At 52.8% G+C, this 14,145-nt stretch overlaps 2 protein-coding genes across 2 annotated transcripts; one reads left to right on the forward strand and one right to left on the reverse strand.

Moving 5' to 3' along the window:
• Positions 1–2,824: 2,824 nt before the first annotated feature.
• BDP55DRAFT_627150 (uncharacterized protein) lies at positions 2,825–4,030 on the reverse strand (the record flags this gene model as incomplete). The annotated part of the gene is made up of 3 exons (XM_060571716.1): positions 2,825–3,323; positions 3,395–3,454; positions 3,822–4,030. 3 exons carry the CDS (start codon positions 4,028–4,030, stop codon positions 2,825–2,827), a joined length of 768 nt encoding a protein of 255 aa, XP_060435188.1.
• A 3,839-nt stretch (positions 4,031–7,869) lies between these two features.
• Positions 7,870–8,855, forward strand: BDP55DRAFT_266341 (uncharacterized protein). The gene is made up of 3 exons (XM_060566376.1): positions 7,870–7,934; positions 7,994–8,275; positions 8,336–8,855. The coding sequence occupies exons 2-3, from the start codon at positions 8,106–8,108 to the stop codon at positions 8,601–8,603; spliced, it is 438 nt and encodes a 145-aa protein (XP_060435189.1). The 5' UTR covers positions 7,870–7,934; positions 7,994–8,105; the 3' UTR covers positions 8,604–8,855.
• Positions 8,856–14,145: the final 5,290 nt, after the last annotated feature.

The raw sequence follows: 14,145 nt of genomic DNA on the forward strand, positions 1-14,145 counted from the left end.
TTGCGTGATACTAGTCTCGGAATCCGGCATCACACACACTCACAACATCTCACTGCACACTGGAACCTGCGTTAAGCTCACCGCCCTTGCCTTGCTTTGCCCCCCTCGCCCCGATCACTTGGGACCATCATCGCCCACCTATTCGCTCGTCACCGTCGTCACCGTCGTCGTCGTCGTCACGTATTTTCGGGTCAAAGACGGTGGTCTAACCTACCTTACCTTTCCTACCCCCCTACCTCGTTCAAGCATCCGCCATCATCGGCCTTCATCACGAGACCTCGACTCGTTCCCAGACCATCCGTCATCGCTCACACCATTCACACCTTTCCATCACCACCATCTCACAAGACATATTCCCATCACGAGTCTGAGCACATGACTCGGAAACAAAAAGCAGCCTCACTTTTCACCATCATCAAATCAAATATCGTGAACGGAAACAACCATGTCAAATCTGTGATATCTCTGATGGAATCCCCTAGAACCCTAAGAGTTCCCATTGCCGAGAGTTCTATTTCCCTACTGACACAATCCGCACCAACGTCATCAAACGCCTCGACTCAATCGAGCATCATCATCATCACTAGCCTCGGTCCCATTCAAGCCGAGTGATGCTGGGGCGCCGGCTGAATGTCACGATCCAAGATCCAGGAAACCCTTCCCTCCCTCCCCCCACTCAGTGTATGTTCTATCTGCCGCTAGCCCACTGCCGTAATTCTCCCGCGCCCGCTGGGAAAGCAAAGCCTGGAACGCGAAAATGACACGGAATGGGGGACCCTAACCCAACGGTCTTATCCAGGAGAATGGTAGGAAACCAGAAAGGGCATGATGGAACGGGAATCGGGATGTTTTGGAAAAGGGAGCCGTTGGATTTGAACGGCCGCATCAAAAGACGGACAGATGAGCTTGATCAGGGACTCATTGCTGACAAAGTAATCGCCTAGGTATTCCCTACCTCGTTCTCTCCCTCTGACCTCCCAAGCAACCCCCAATGCTGTGTAACACCAAGGTAATCAATAATCCTTCACTTGCAATAAGTAATAAAAAACAAACCCCCAACCCTGAAAAAGTCTAGACCCCGTCAGCAAAAAGAACAAAAAAAAGCGGCACAGCAAAATGCAGTCCTCGACAATGGTGGTCTAGAACCCCGAATGATACACACATACCCCATTGGATCATTGGATGTGGTGTGCCCATTTAATATCGAGATCCTGCTGTAACCTACAATCCTGTAAGCTGTATATCATTATCCGTACAGCAAGTAGTCGGGTCTGCTCTGCCGGTCCCAAAAAGCCGCCAAACTAACCCCCGCGGGGGAAAGACGAAAGGAGCTCCCCAATCACACAAGTCGATCCTCTTATCACGGCATTCCCAGACTTGTCCATCCGTGGAAACCAGCTCTGTCGTCACAACTTTGGCGTCCAGCGCGTCTCTCTTTCCCTCTTCTTCTTCTCTCCCTTGCCCGCTTACCTATTACCACGCCTACTTGTGACGCTGGCAACCCCCGAGTCAGTGTCGCACATCGCCAGGCCCCGCCCGTCCACTTCACGATTCCGGGGAAGACCGCACCAGGAAAAGAGTGATCGACATGTACGTCCGGGGGAGCAACATTGCATATCGTGAGGCCTGAGGGGAGGGGGCCGTCTCGCGTGTGTGGATCAGACGATTGAGATTCTACCTCCGAGGTGTCGAATTCCGTTCACCTCGGCTTTCCGTCATTGACTCGGCGGTGCCGATCAATTGTAGTCAAGTCAGCCCACTCGATTTTGGCCAGAATCGGGACAGTTCAATTGTGCTAGTTTTTGAATTCCTTGGTCTCATGACGGACCATGCTCCACTGGAGCTCATTGATGCTAACTGTTGGTAAACAAAATATGAAATTGTCCCGTTGGGAGGAGGGGGAGTACTGTATCCGCCATGTGCCTCCTCTGGGTCAAAGTATTTGAAATGCGCGCCCGAATACTAGATCCGTAATGCCCTTGATGCTAGCTATTCCCGATTCCGTAGATGCTCGTCCTTCTATGTATGCTCAGATGGCTTTGAAAACCCGTCATGTGAGATGATGATGTGCCCCAACAGAGTTGTGGCAATGGATGATGATAAGAAAACAACAGCAACACCCCGTCAGGAATTACCTTCCAAACCCGCAGCACGGAATATCTCATAGAATCTCCGGGTGCCTTTGTTGGGTTCGGCATGGTGTACCAAACGGGTTCGCTGCAAACCATGACAGGATTAACCATCCCCAAATCGCTTTGCCAAATGCCCATTAATGCCTATACCCCATGTCAATGCAACCCCCAACTTTTTTGTGATCCTGCCCGAATTTCCCCTCCCTCACATGACCGAAGCCATGGCGTTTCGCAGTCCAAAATAAATAGTAAATGCGCAAATGAAGCCCCCACAAGTCGTAATGCTAGTCTGTCTGCCGAGACGCCATTGTTCACTTTTCGTGGGGTTGATTTGCGGGGGACAGACCAGGAGGTAATGACCGGTGAGAGGTGTGCGGATGAGTCGGAAAGGTGACACCCGGAAGGCCACTATGAGAGAGCTTGAGATGGATCACCTCCCCTTGTCGGCTCATCACCTCCGTGGCTGCCCCCGCGTTTCCTGGTGCTCGAAATCGACGCTAACCCCGCGCTCTGGGGATGGGGTTATACAGGCGAGTACGAGAGGGGAGACCCATTGAACCCGCCGAGCGCACGCACACCGTCATTCCCGTGGGGTGACGAGGTGTCATTCGTCTCCGTACAATTGTGTAATGGTTGACTGAATCAGGTGAGTCGTGGTACAGCCTCCCGACACGGTCCCCGTCTGGCGGTGTCTAGCGACCGACCATGGGCGTCACCAACTCGATGCTTTTCGGCCTCGAGTAGCCCGGTCCAGTGGGTCTCCGCGTCGGTAGCGGCCGATCCATACCGCTGGAGCTGTAGTTGTAGGCGTAGCCATTCGCTGCGTAGCCTCCGTCGTACGTGGCTGGGAAAAAACTGTTGCTGCCGCGGTTGTACGATGTGCTGGGACTGTTGGTGCTGCTCTTGGTGAAGGGCCAGATGCTGGCGTGCGACGATGTGGGGGACGGCGGGCTTGGGGGTCGGATGCTGAGCGACCTCAACGCGGAGATGGCGGATGAGTATTGCGCGCCGGTGGTGGCACCTGGTGTTGTGGGCGGCGAGAAGTGCATCGAGTTCGGCCTCGAGGGGGAAGCGCGAGGAACAATATCTCTGGGCTCGGGGTTGCATGCGGCGTAGAAAGGGTAGTTGCCCATGTGTGGTTGGCTCTGAGTCCTGCCAGTTGATGCGGTTTGCTGATCATGCTTGCGGCATCTGCGTAGTGTCAGTAAGTCAATGAAACGCCAGTTCATTGTAGGACTCGTCCTTGGGAGGTAGCAGCTTACGATTCTGAGCAGTACAGGAACCTGTCGTCTTGAGGTACGAATTGCTTTTCGCAAGTCATGCTAGATTACACGGCCAGTCAGCGAATCGTTCAATCAATAGGGTATGAACAATGGCTCGAACGGGAATTTGAGTGTGTTGGCACCCAGCGGGAGAATAGCAACGCGCGCTACAATGGGCGTCCATCGTGACACTGCAGAGCTCCCGAACGGGATGACAATCTGCAACAAAGATTGGATGACGGACAATGTTGCAAGACAGCATGTTGCGGGGTTGGCAATTTACAAACATGACGACGTTGAGGAAGCACAAATGTCCAGATCGTGGAGTGAGAGTGAGAGTAAGAGTGAGAGTGAGGGTGAGGAAGCAACGGCGAGAATGAACAGTGAACAGACGAGAAAAGACAAAAGGCTAGGATAGCAAACTTACCAGAATTGAGGGAAACTCTCCCGTTCATCGTCCCACGAGTCTTGCTGTTCCCGTTCCCGTTCCCGGTCTCTAGGGTTCTTGCCCAGCTTCTGGGGAGTTTGGCGTCTGGTAAGAGTTGAAGGACGCTTGCCGTAGCGGGAGGGATCGGTAGCTGTGACAGTCTTCTCCGTCATGGAGGTGTTGCCCGACTTTCTGCGGCTGTGATGCATTGTGGAATCTTTCTCTTGGCGTATGTACGACTGAGAGAAAGGGATCTGAGGAAGGGGAAGATCGAGAGAAAACAACAAGCCAACGATGCGACGAGGTTGGCAGGGGTTCTTCTTGTAGTCTATCGCTCAGACTTTCGCAGCTCACGCTCACAGTTAGTTTCCGAGTCCTCAGTCTCAGTTGGCTGTGTTTTGGTGCCTGTATCGGCGGATGGACGGCGGAACGAGATAAGCGGGGAATGGCGGGTTTGGTGGAGGGGTAGCGCCGTTCTATTCCCCCAAGTAGCGATGATTGACGACCAACAGCGTGTGGTGCCACTGCAGTTGCGAACGTCCGTTCTGTCTCGGCCGTCGGGTTTGGCAGAGGCGATGGTGAAGCAGTGTCGGATGAGGGAAGAAGATTTCCGAACCCTTTTTCTTCAGCAACAGTGAAAATTTTTCGCAACAATCGGTGAGATGTGAATCTAGACTGCCTGTTGGTGGCCTTGTATGGGAATGCAGGAAATTGGTCCCTGCTTTCACACGTTCCGAGTGGCAAATTCGAGGCCCTGGGCTGAGTGTAGATACGAAGAACAGGTAGGTAGGTGGTGGTAAGTAGAGTGGTGGTCGGCTGTGACTCCGTGTGTCTTGTCCGCCCGCTGAAGAGATTTTTTCTTCTTCTCCGGTCGTTGGTCTTCCCCCGCAGGTCAGGGCGGGTGCTGGGAGGATTAAGAAGGGTCTCGAGCTATCGCAGTGTGCAGGGGACGCCTGATGTGGTATGCCTTATTTCCAGTAGCTAAGGCGTCTTGGTGATGGATTGAAAGATAGCGGCGGGTTTGGCTGGGGGGTGGCGGGAGTGGATGTGTATGTATATTTGGCCGAGAGCTGATAAGTGAGGGATGCCCGTGGGTGACGGCTGATGGATGAATGTGCCAAATGTGGTGCGGGTTTGTGACCGTGACCGTCGCCGTGACCGTGACTGATACAGTTCTCCAAAATAAAACTTGGAGAGAGAGCCCGTGTTCCTCCTATCAGGCCAGTCGGAAGTTTTTAATGCAAGAGACAGGTCTAGGAATGAGAGACACAGAGAGAAGAGAGAGGTGTGTCCAGGGCAAGACGGGATAGGACAAGATGGGATGGGAGGTCAAGGGAATTAAAGAGGCGTCCCGCCAGTCCAAGCAGGTCTGATGTGGTGCTGCAAGCTTGCAGGAAGGATTGGCCGGATGTGTTGTTTTCGAGAGGGCTAGCTCGGCTGAGGAGAGCCTGAGGAGAGTACCTGCGCTGACGGCTGCTATTACCGTGCTAGGTAGGTATCTTTTGGTGAGACCCGGCGAGGTGGTGTGTGGTGTGAGAGACTCAGACGTAGAGAGAGGTGTGCGGGTTGAGTCTCCAGGCTCAGAGAGTGAGTGAGGTGAGAGACCGGGGTTGACTTGCAACAGCGCTTGTTTGTTCTCGCTCCAGGGATAACCGGGGTCTGCAAGTCTAGGTACAGTCGAAACTAGGAGGTACTCTGCTGGGTGCTGTACAATGTTTGCTGCGGCCTGGATCTCTCTCGAGGAATTAATCAAACAGCTCGTAGGAAGCACGATGACGCCAGAGTCGAGAGCGAGTGCGGGGACCAGGGCTGGCTAGCTCCAAATTGGCCCGTTGTCCGTCTTCCGTTCGGGGGTGGGAATTTGCGAAAGAGAGATGCGATTTGTGTATCAGCAAGGCGAAAGCCGAGCAGCAGGTGTGTGAGTGTGAGGTGGGTTGCCCTTCTAGGTGCTCGACAGAAGGGACGGCGGGATTCAAGTGGATTGAGACGAAATAGAGCCAAACTGACGTAGTGATCACTCAGTCAAAGACGAGATTGCCGAGGAAATGTCAAGGTGACGCGAGAGAACAATTGGCGACAAATGAGGCTCCTGGGATCGGGACTGAACTGGAGCCGGGGAATATATGTAGTTCCGCAGACGGTTGGTTTGACTCTTGAATAGTGTTCAATGGCTCTTGTTGAATGAATGGAGCCCGGTCGAAGTGTGACTCTTTCCGTTGCCGTCCTTACTTGTCACTCCCTTGCAAGTTGATGGATGGATATTCTTTTTTTTTTCCCCTTCCCTGTCTCCCCCCTCTGTGAATTTTTCAACCTGGTACCTAGACAAGCCCGCAAAGACGCAAAGTACCTCGGATTGACGCAAGGACAGGCAAGGCCGTGGGTTCGCCGAAAGCGGAGATGTCGTGGTGCGGACGGACCTCCAGCCTATGAGATGGATCAAGCGCCGCCGATTCGTTCGTCGTCTCAACTCTGCCGATGACAGCAGCGAGAATACCACCCAAACCGTACGGATACCGTGCTGTAGCTTGTAATTGTGTGCGGTTACAGGTGTACCAAGTAGCCACGACGACCGGAGACCAGACACCCTGATGAACCCTCTCGTGCTGAGAAGGGTATGGCGTGGCCGGCTTGATCTGCTTGTGTCCGAACGAAGCGGTGGGAAGCAAGGGCAGCAAAGCTAGGAATGAGCTCTCTGGCCTCTCGCTGGCTAGCCGCGGCGTCTGTATGAGGACTGGCGGGTTGGCTCTTGCGTGTGAGACCGGAGAATAAAATGTCGTTCTTTGTAGTCTGTGTGTAATGTGTATGCAGCCGTGTCTTTTTTCGTATTCCGAGCTAATTTGGTATGGAATTCCTTTGGGAAAATGTGTTTTTGCGCAATATCCTTTTTTGTTATTCCCTCCGTCTTCGTTTCTTGTCTAGCCGCTGGTCCCTTTTTTTTTTTTTTTTTTTTTTTTTTTTTTACTTCTTCTTCACCGACTTATTGACGTGGTTGAGGAAACGGATTCGCTAGCGAGAAAAACAAATTGCCCTTTCTATTCAGATCGAGATTCTAGATCAGGGTCCGAGGTTTATATCGCCGTTGCTTCCTCATAGTCACGGGGATTATGGCATCAAAGAAGCCAGGCTTCAGTATCTGTACTTCGTACTTTGTGCACTACCTCTGGGTGGAGAGGATTGCAGGCCTGCGATGGACGGGGGAAGCCTGTCTGGTTCCCTCTCTGCGGGCGGCTCACTCGTACCCAGAAGGGTAACCCGGGACCCTTGTCGTCGGCGATTGTGTGAGAAGTCGAGAAGTCAGAAGAGGGCGTTGCGTGCGTGGATGCAGGTGGGTATGTGGTCAGGACAGACTACTTAGCGAGACGAGGGGGATGTGCGGACCAGGGCAAGGCGTAAAAGACCAAGCAGGGCTTTTAATAGTGCAAATATGGGGAAGTCCAAAGAGAAGCAGAGGTTGATGCACGATGCTGCCGAGAGAGAATGGAAGTCTGGGGATGAAGCCAAAGTCACAAAGTCGCGACGTCCCAAAGTAGGTACCTGCCTTGTCTGCCCTGCTGTGCTTGCCTACCTCTGTACCTGCCTCTACCGCCTTGTACCTCGCAATGTAGTCTCCTTCGTACTTTCCTTTACGTACGTTCATTCCCTCCTCCTAGACGTTCTCGGGCTCGAATTATGTAAGGCATTACACGTGCAGTACGTATCCAAGGTACCAGAGTACGAGTAGGTACACTTTTCCAAAACAGCAGCGGTGAACGGTGAATGGTGAATTCGTGGCTGCGATTACGAATCTACCGGATACCTTTCCTCGCGGTGCTTGGGGTGTTCTTGGAAGGTTGCCAAGCATCCACCATTACATGATGGAAACTAGAATGCTATACTAGAATGTCAGGTACACTTGCAAAAAGGGCATACCGGAGTTCACTCCTAGAGGCACCACAGCATCACTGGACCACAGGACCCTCTCTGAGACGATCGGCAAGGGGACTGGGCACCTCTGCACGGTGTACACTGTAACTGCGTACATATTACCTGCTGGACACAGGATGACAAGATCCAAACCCCACGATACGAATACTGCAAGCTACCTGGCCTCACCTATGGGAAGCCGAGGACAAGGTACGAGCGATGTGAGGTGTGACCAGGTGACTGGCCATGCGAGGGCTAACGAGAGCCAGGTCTGACGCGAATGAGGGGGGCTCAGTTGTCGTCGAGCGATGGCGATACATCATTTTCGCCATTCTGTCATCAGCTCACCCCATCAGTCCCGGGTACCTCTTTCATGCCGCCATGGACCTTGAGCCCTTGCTCATGTGCCGAAGCCCTCTTTTGGCATCTTATTCTGTTGCAGTCCGTCTGTACTCGATATACACTGCGGTACCAAACTTGCATCATAACAACACCTTGTTAGCTAACAAGTTCGGGATGGCATCAACGTACAACCAACCATTTCGCATTATGTAAGGAATGGTTCAAGGAACAGGCAAGAAATATCGCTCATGTACGGGCACCTCATGCAGTGGCCGCTCGAAACCTCTACGGCCTCGGTGCGGGCTGCCTCAGACACGCAATGTACCGGTCCACGTCAGATCGAGCCAAGAGGTACATCACACGCCGGGCCGTCCAAAGTCCTTGGACGAAAGAAACAAGCACTTGATGCGCGTGGAGAACGGAACTTCCTGCGGGAACAGAAAAAGCGGGAAGAAGGATACAGAGCCGCCACTACTGTTGAAAGGGACATCAGAAAGGGACACCCGTGAAACCGAGACTTTCTCTCTTGTCCAGTGAAGCGATCACGATCTAATGGTTTCTGGGCTCCATACGCATGAACACTGCGACTTAACAATTCCAAAGGGCCGCTGCCGTCTCGAGGGCAGCCAGTCGGCTCGCTCTGCTGTGTGCAACGTGCCTTGCTGCGTACCCCGTATTATGGAGAGCTTCGACTGCATGACCAGCGAAACAAGACACGGCGTCACGGCGAGGGTCCAGGACTCCAGGTACCTTGCAGCGGCAACAAACTCACGGATAGGTACGCCGATTTGGATGCCCGTCTGGCCAGCGTATGTGGACTGTATTTCTTAACAGCTTACAAGACCACAGTCAACGTGTTTTTGGTACGGCACTTGTTAGCCAGCTTCTACATCAGGGATAGCCAATGAGGTATTTCCTCGTCTTGCCTTTCTACTCGCATCTGCACCGCCATCGTGTTTGTTTCTCCCCGTTCCTTGATTTTGAAGAAACTGGACACGTCTCCGGTGAGTCCAGACTGCCAGACTGAGATTAGTGAGCACATGCCACGGCTGTCTCTCAGCAAAAGAACAAACATGATGCAATGCAGCACGAGGGCAGAGAAGGCCGCAACGACACAGTCCCCGGTTTTCTCACTTTCGGCACGTCCCCTTGATCAGCAGATGTTGCAATTTTCCTCAAAGGGCAGAACATGCTGGGGAACAACAGACGGGACGCCGAAACACGTTTCTTTCTACTCTGTCAGCGACCCGCCACGGCTGGAGTTGAAGTCTGGCAAATCATTCGAGTCGGATGGAGTGGGCCATTCCCAGTTCCCACGAGATTGCTACGCAGGCAGTAAGAGCAGTCGAGACTCAGACGTCTGCTGTCGCCTCAGACATGTCTACGGCGGCCTCGCTGTGAGCTTCTGCGGCTGCGACGGAGGAGCCTCCACCCCCCGGGCCCCGGTATTTCGTGATTCATACGACGTTTTCACATCACCTCATCCACAGCTCTGAGCACGTTTCCCCACGAATGGGCCCTGAGAATGACAAGTAAAGAAATAAAAATAAAAGCCACATCCGGGTTACCAAGAGGCCGTACAGAGTTCGAAACAAACTCCACTGAAAGGCGCAACTGTTACTTTGAGGGAGGGAACTAAGGTACCACAGTATCCGTCGACGTCTAACCAACATCCCCGAGAGCCCCACGTCCCCAATGTGAGAGGCTCAGCGGCTCAGAAACTTCAACGACTGTGCGACTCAAGGAGTCAGTCATCGCGAGCCGGCTTGACTTTCGGCGGAGTACCCATATCCACAGTAAACCACCTCACAGAACAACAATGAGCACATTTTAGCTCTTAGGGGTAGAGCGGCTGAATGGCAAAGAGGTGCCCCGAGTCCCCTGGAGGCGTCATGCTCCCAAACGGCGCTGCGAGCTTGAGGCGATCCGGTGCCATCTACCTTGGGTATGGGTTGTTGGCGTCGTCCGTCCCACCCGCTCCCTTTCTTTCCCACGTCCTGCGAGCCTACGACCCGTGGAGCCATGGCCGTGGAGCCGTGGCACCTCTCCGGCCAGCCGCGCCGACGCCCGCCGCAAAAACGACATGCTCCGGTTTTTTTTTGTCTCTCTTTTCACTCGCTTCACCTCCACAGGCTCACAGAGTACGAAAGATATTACCTATCATCCCTTCCCGGTAACAACAACACAATACAATGACAAAGACGGACTCGACGCAGGGAAGATGACCAGAAATTGTGGAAATGGGCAGAAATTTCAGGATTCTAGTGATTCCAGACCTCAGCGCTCGCAACCACCCCTGGCGCATCAGAAACGGCTTGAGAAAAACTTAATCCCTATGAGAAATAATTTAGTGGGCAAACTGGAAGGATGACACAGCCCGGAGCCCCATTGACAGAACATCCACTCGTTTCCCATCGTCCCGGCTCCGTTCTCTGCAAGGGCTTCCGTTCAGAAGTCTCTTCACAATTCACAGATCATAGCCACACACTTGTACACCGGTGGTGGGCCTTTTCCCATCCCGGCCTTTTACCTTGCCTTGTTAGTCAAGTCTATGTACTCCGTAGGCCGGGTCCAATTGTCCAAGGTAGCGAGCTGCAAACCACCTACCACAGCGACTGCTTCATCCACGTTGAGACGGTGGAAACTTGACATGAACGATGTCCCTTCCCGTCCGTCGCAGAACACGTGTTTCCATCAAGTTTGGTCAGAGGAAGAAGAGGTTCCATTCTTTTTTTTTCTTCGTTTCTCCCAAGTTCACCGTAACACAGTATTGATGCAACATTTCTGCCTCTTCTTCCCCTTGCCTCCGTGCGGGGATCCCAACTTATCGGGCATCGGAGAGGGCAGCCGGCGGAAAATTTTCATCTGCAACTCCCCAGGACATTCCCCAAGATGCCAAGCTACTGGCCAGTTCTGTGTCTTTGCAACTGGAGTGAGTTTGATATTACTGCACAGGAGGTATGGGGCAACAGGCATGGTTGAGCAACTAGCGCTTTGCTAGAACCTACAGGCATACTGGGGCTCTCTACTTCGTCCTTTTGTCTTGTCAAACTATCTATCCATACATCGTAAGTTTCCTCGTCCCATCTGTCACAACCTGGGAGGATCCCATGATCCAGAAATGTTCACCCTCGACCTTGAGAGAACAAATCAACTACTTTGGTTCTGATGGAACACCGACACCTCAAGACTGGGACCCTAAGGTACTGTCTAAGGTGTGCAACGTGGAAAGTCACCGGAAAGCCCACATCAATCGTAACTGTTCCCCGCCTAGGAAACAACATCCGTCAAAGCCGCTCGTTCGAGCATCGTCTGCAATTCTGCATTAACACAGGCGAGCTAGTAAACAGTGCTGGATCAACGATCGACACTCTGTCTACCTAGTTCCCAAAACAAGTACCCTTTCAGTCCGTCGGTACGTCTAGTAGAATAGCCTGATGCACGCTACGCCGACCGCCGTGGGCTTAAGCAGTCGTTTTCCCCAGCTCTAAATAGCCGCTATATGGCGATCCCCCAGTCCAGAACCATGGACCCCAACACAACCACACAAACTTTCTGTGGTGGCCGTGCTAAAAGACGGTGACTGTGACACATGGAAACGGTGAAGGATATGTGCCCATCATCCATCACATTCGTAGGCAACGTAAGTTTGAAACGGCCGCGTCCAAATGATGCTGATCGACTTACTTGCTTCTGCCGTGCTGGCTGCCCTGCCGGTTGGGAACTCTTTTTGGATCACCTCAAGAATGCGGGGTGTGATGTGATGAGCTGTTCGAGCACGACAACTGCCGTTCACTACGAATCCATACACAACAATAATGGTGTTTCTATATTGTCTAATGGCACGCCATCGCCACTTACCATCTCGTCACATATTTCGAAAGAATGTCAACTGCTTTCGAAAGTAGACGTCAGATGCGGATGCTAATGCCTCATCATGAATCGCAGTTGGGGTTTACTGGCGTGGCTTCCAACCGTTGGTCGACTTCTGCTCAAATCACAACTTGAATCACGTCCAAGGAGTGGAAAGGTTCCTCGGACGCATGTCGGAGTCGATCGATAGGCTGATGCTGTGGTCGTAAGGCAAAATCGTGGTCAATTGGCCTTCTTCGAGTCGCCTGCAACTCGCCGACACAATGCAATTCGACAAACTGATTGTGCAATCAACCTGCCGGCGGGACAGTTACCAATCTCAAGGAGTAGACACATACGCAGCAAGAGCCGCGACATGATCGATTGGGGTGACAAGATACGCAAGCGCAAAGCATTCGACCTCGTCCACTGAGACTCTTGCATTCCCGCCCATTGGGCTATCTCCCAGATACTCCGTCATGGTCTAGAAACTATCAAGGTGGCTGGCTGGCACTTTGTAAACCCAAAAAGGTACGTTTGCGTGTCAGCCTGTGATTTGAACTTGCATCCATCCCTACGAGAAGAACCGAACCGGGGCTTCTGCAGAGTTTCTATTGCATGCCTGTCACGCATCGAAAGTTCTGCTTGCATCCGGTGGGCGTACGGAGTACTACACTGCAACTCAATCAATCAGCCTTTTTGTGCCTCACGTGGGGGGACGTTAGATTTTTTCCTCTTTCCATTCCCATATCATCCGAGGGTCCGAGTAGAGTTTTTTCCTGCTACTGATTGATTGATGGTTGATTAGATTATTCTATATTCCCACCAGCTTGGCATTGGAGGGTCACGTTCGAACGCAGCTCCCGAGATTTACGGCGAAGGGCGACGATAATCCTGGGCCGAGGGATCAACAGATATTCTGCCTGCTGTGTATGGGGGGAACTCAGAGGTACAGAGGCGTAGACAGATGTGTATGGGGGTGGAAAACGTCACCTTTCATCGCAACGACGTGCGTGGCCATTCGACATACCTCTTTTCGTCTAGACTTCTACGGGCGGCAGTCTCTCGATATGCACGCCATCTGACTTGTGAGTTTCAACCCCACGCTCACGACCCCTCCTCTTCCCTTCAAGCCTCGTCACTGACGGCGGACGGCAGACGCCATGGCGAACCATGATATTCTAGACTATCTCGAGCTGTGCCCCTGGTCTATTCTTCAACTTCTAGTCATCTGTCGCTATCTACTATCTGCAACCCGCCAGCCCATCAAGGTGAGCCGAGCAGCCGCGTCTCATCAGGTCGTCGCTCACCTTGATGGGTGTGAACCTCGGTAGCCTAAACACCGAGCCATGGAAAGTGGAAAATGGGCCCCGATTCAATTCAAGCTACCGGCTCAATTTTACCTAGGTAAGGGAAATTTTCAACCACATCTTGCGTTTGGAGCTCGCCATTGGTCGTCGTACGCGTTGCTGACGGTTTTGCCTAGTATCAGGCAAAGCTGGCCCAAAGGGGTCCCGTCCACGCTTACAAGCTGAAAAGGGCCGTGGAAAGGCTGAGAGCTGAAGCAAAAATCGACGAAAATTTCTGCTTCAGCTCTTGCGGACAAACACCCAAAGGAAGCAAATGCTCTCAGCGAGATGCACCAATCGCTTCCACCCTTCATCCCACGCATCCATTCATCACACAGGCACACCGGGCAGGGTCGGATACTTTCGGGATTGTTGGAAAAACATACCCCACGGACTTGTGGGGTTGTCAACCCTCCATGACAGGAACCCAGAACCCTTTGGACGCCATCCCGATGACCACAACGAGACAGGGGGTGGGTTGGAAGGGAAGCTCTCATGCAAGATAACGCCATTTGAGCCTCTCACAGGTTCGCGAACCGCACTCGCGTCTGCCTGTCTCGTCTCAAGGAGAACCCCCTCCCCGGTTCAAGTCTTTGGCCAGAGGTCCAGAACATCGCGTAAATGGGGACCGACTTGGATGAGGGGCGTGAGCATTCACAGAGTTTTGCAAAAAAACCAACGAGAGAACGAAGTCAAACCCAGGTCTCCCCCGATCATCGGACATCCCAAGCATGGTGAGCTATTCGTGCCTTTCTCCCCGTTTTCTCGCCCGAAGCTTGTCCTCATGAGGCTCAAGAGCTATCCCGTCTGCGGGTACTGGGGCCGAAACGGGCTCGGAATGTCCTCGGGCCAACGAAAACCAGACGACATGGACGGCA

The sequence above is a fragment of the Colletotrichum godetiae genome, assembly GCF_030913485.1.
Source record: "Colletotrichum godetiae strain CBS 193.32 chromosome Unknown BDP55scaffold_4, whole genome shotgun sequence".
NCBI lineage: Eukaryota > Fungi > Ascomycota > Sordariomycetes > Glomerellales > Glomerellaceae > Colletotrichum > Colletotrichum godetiae.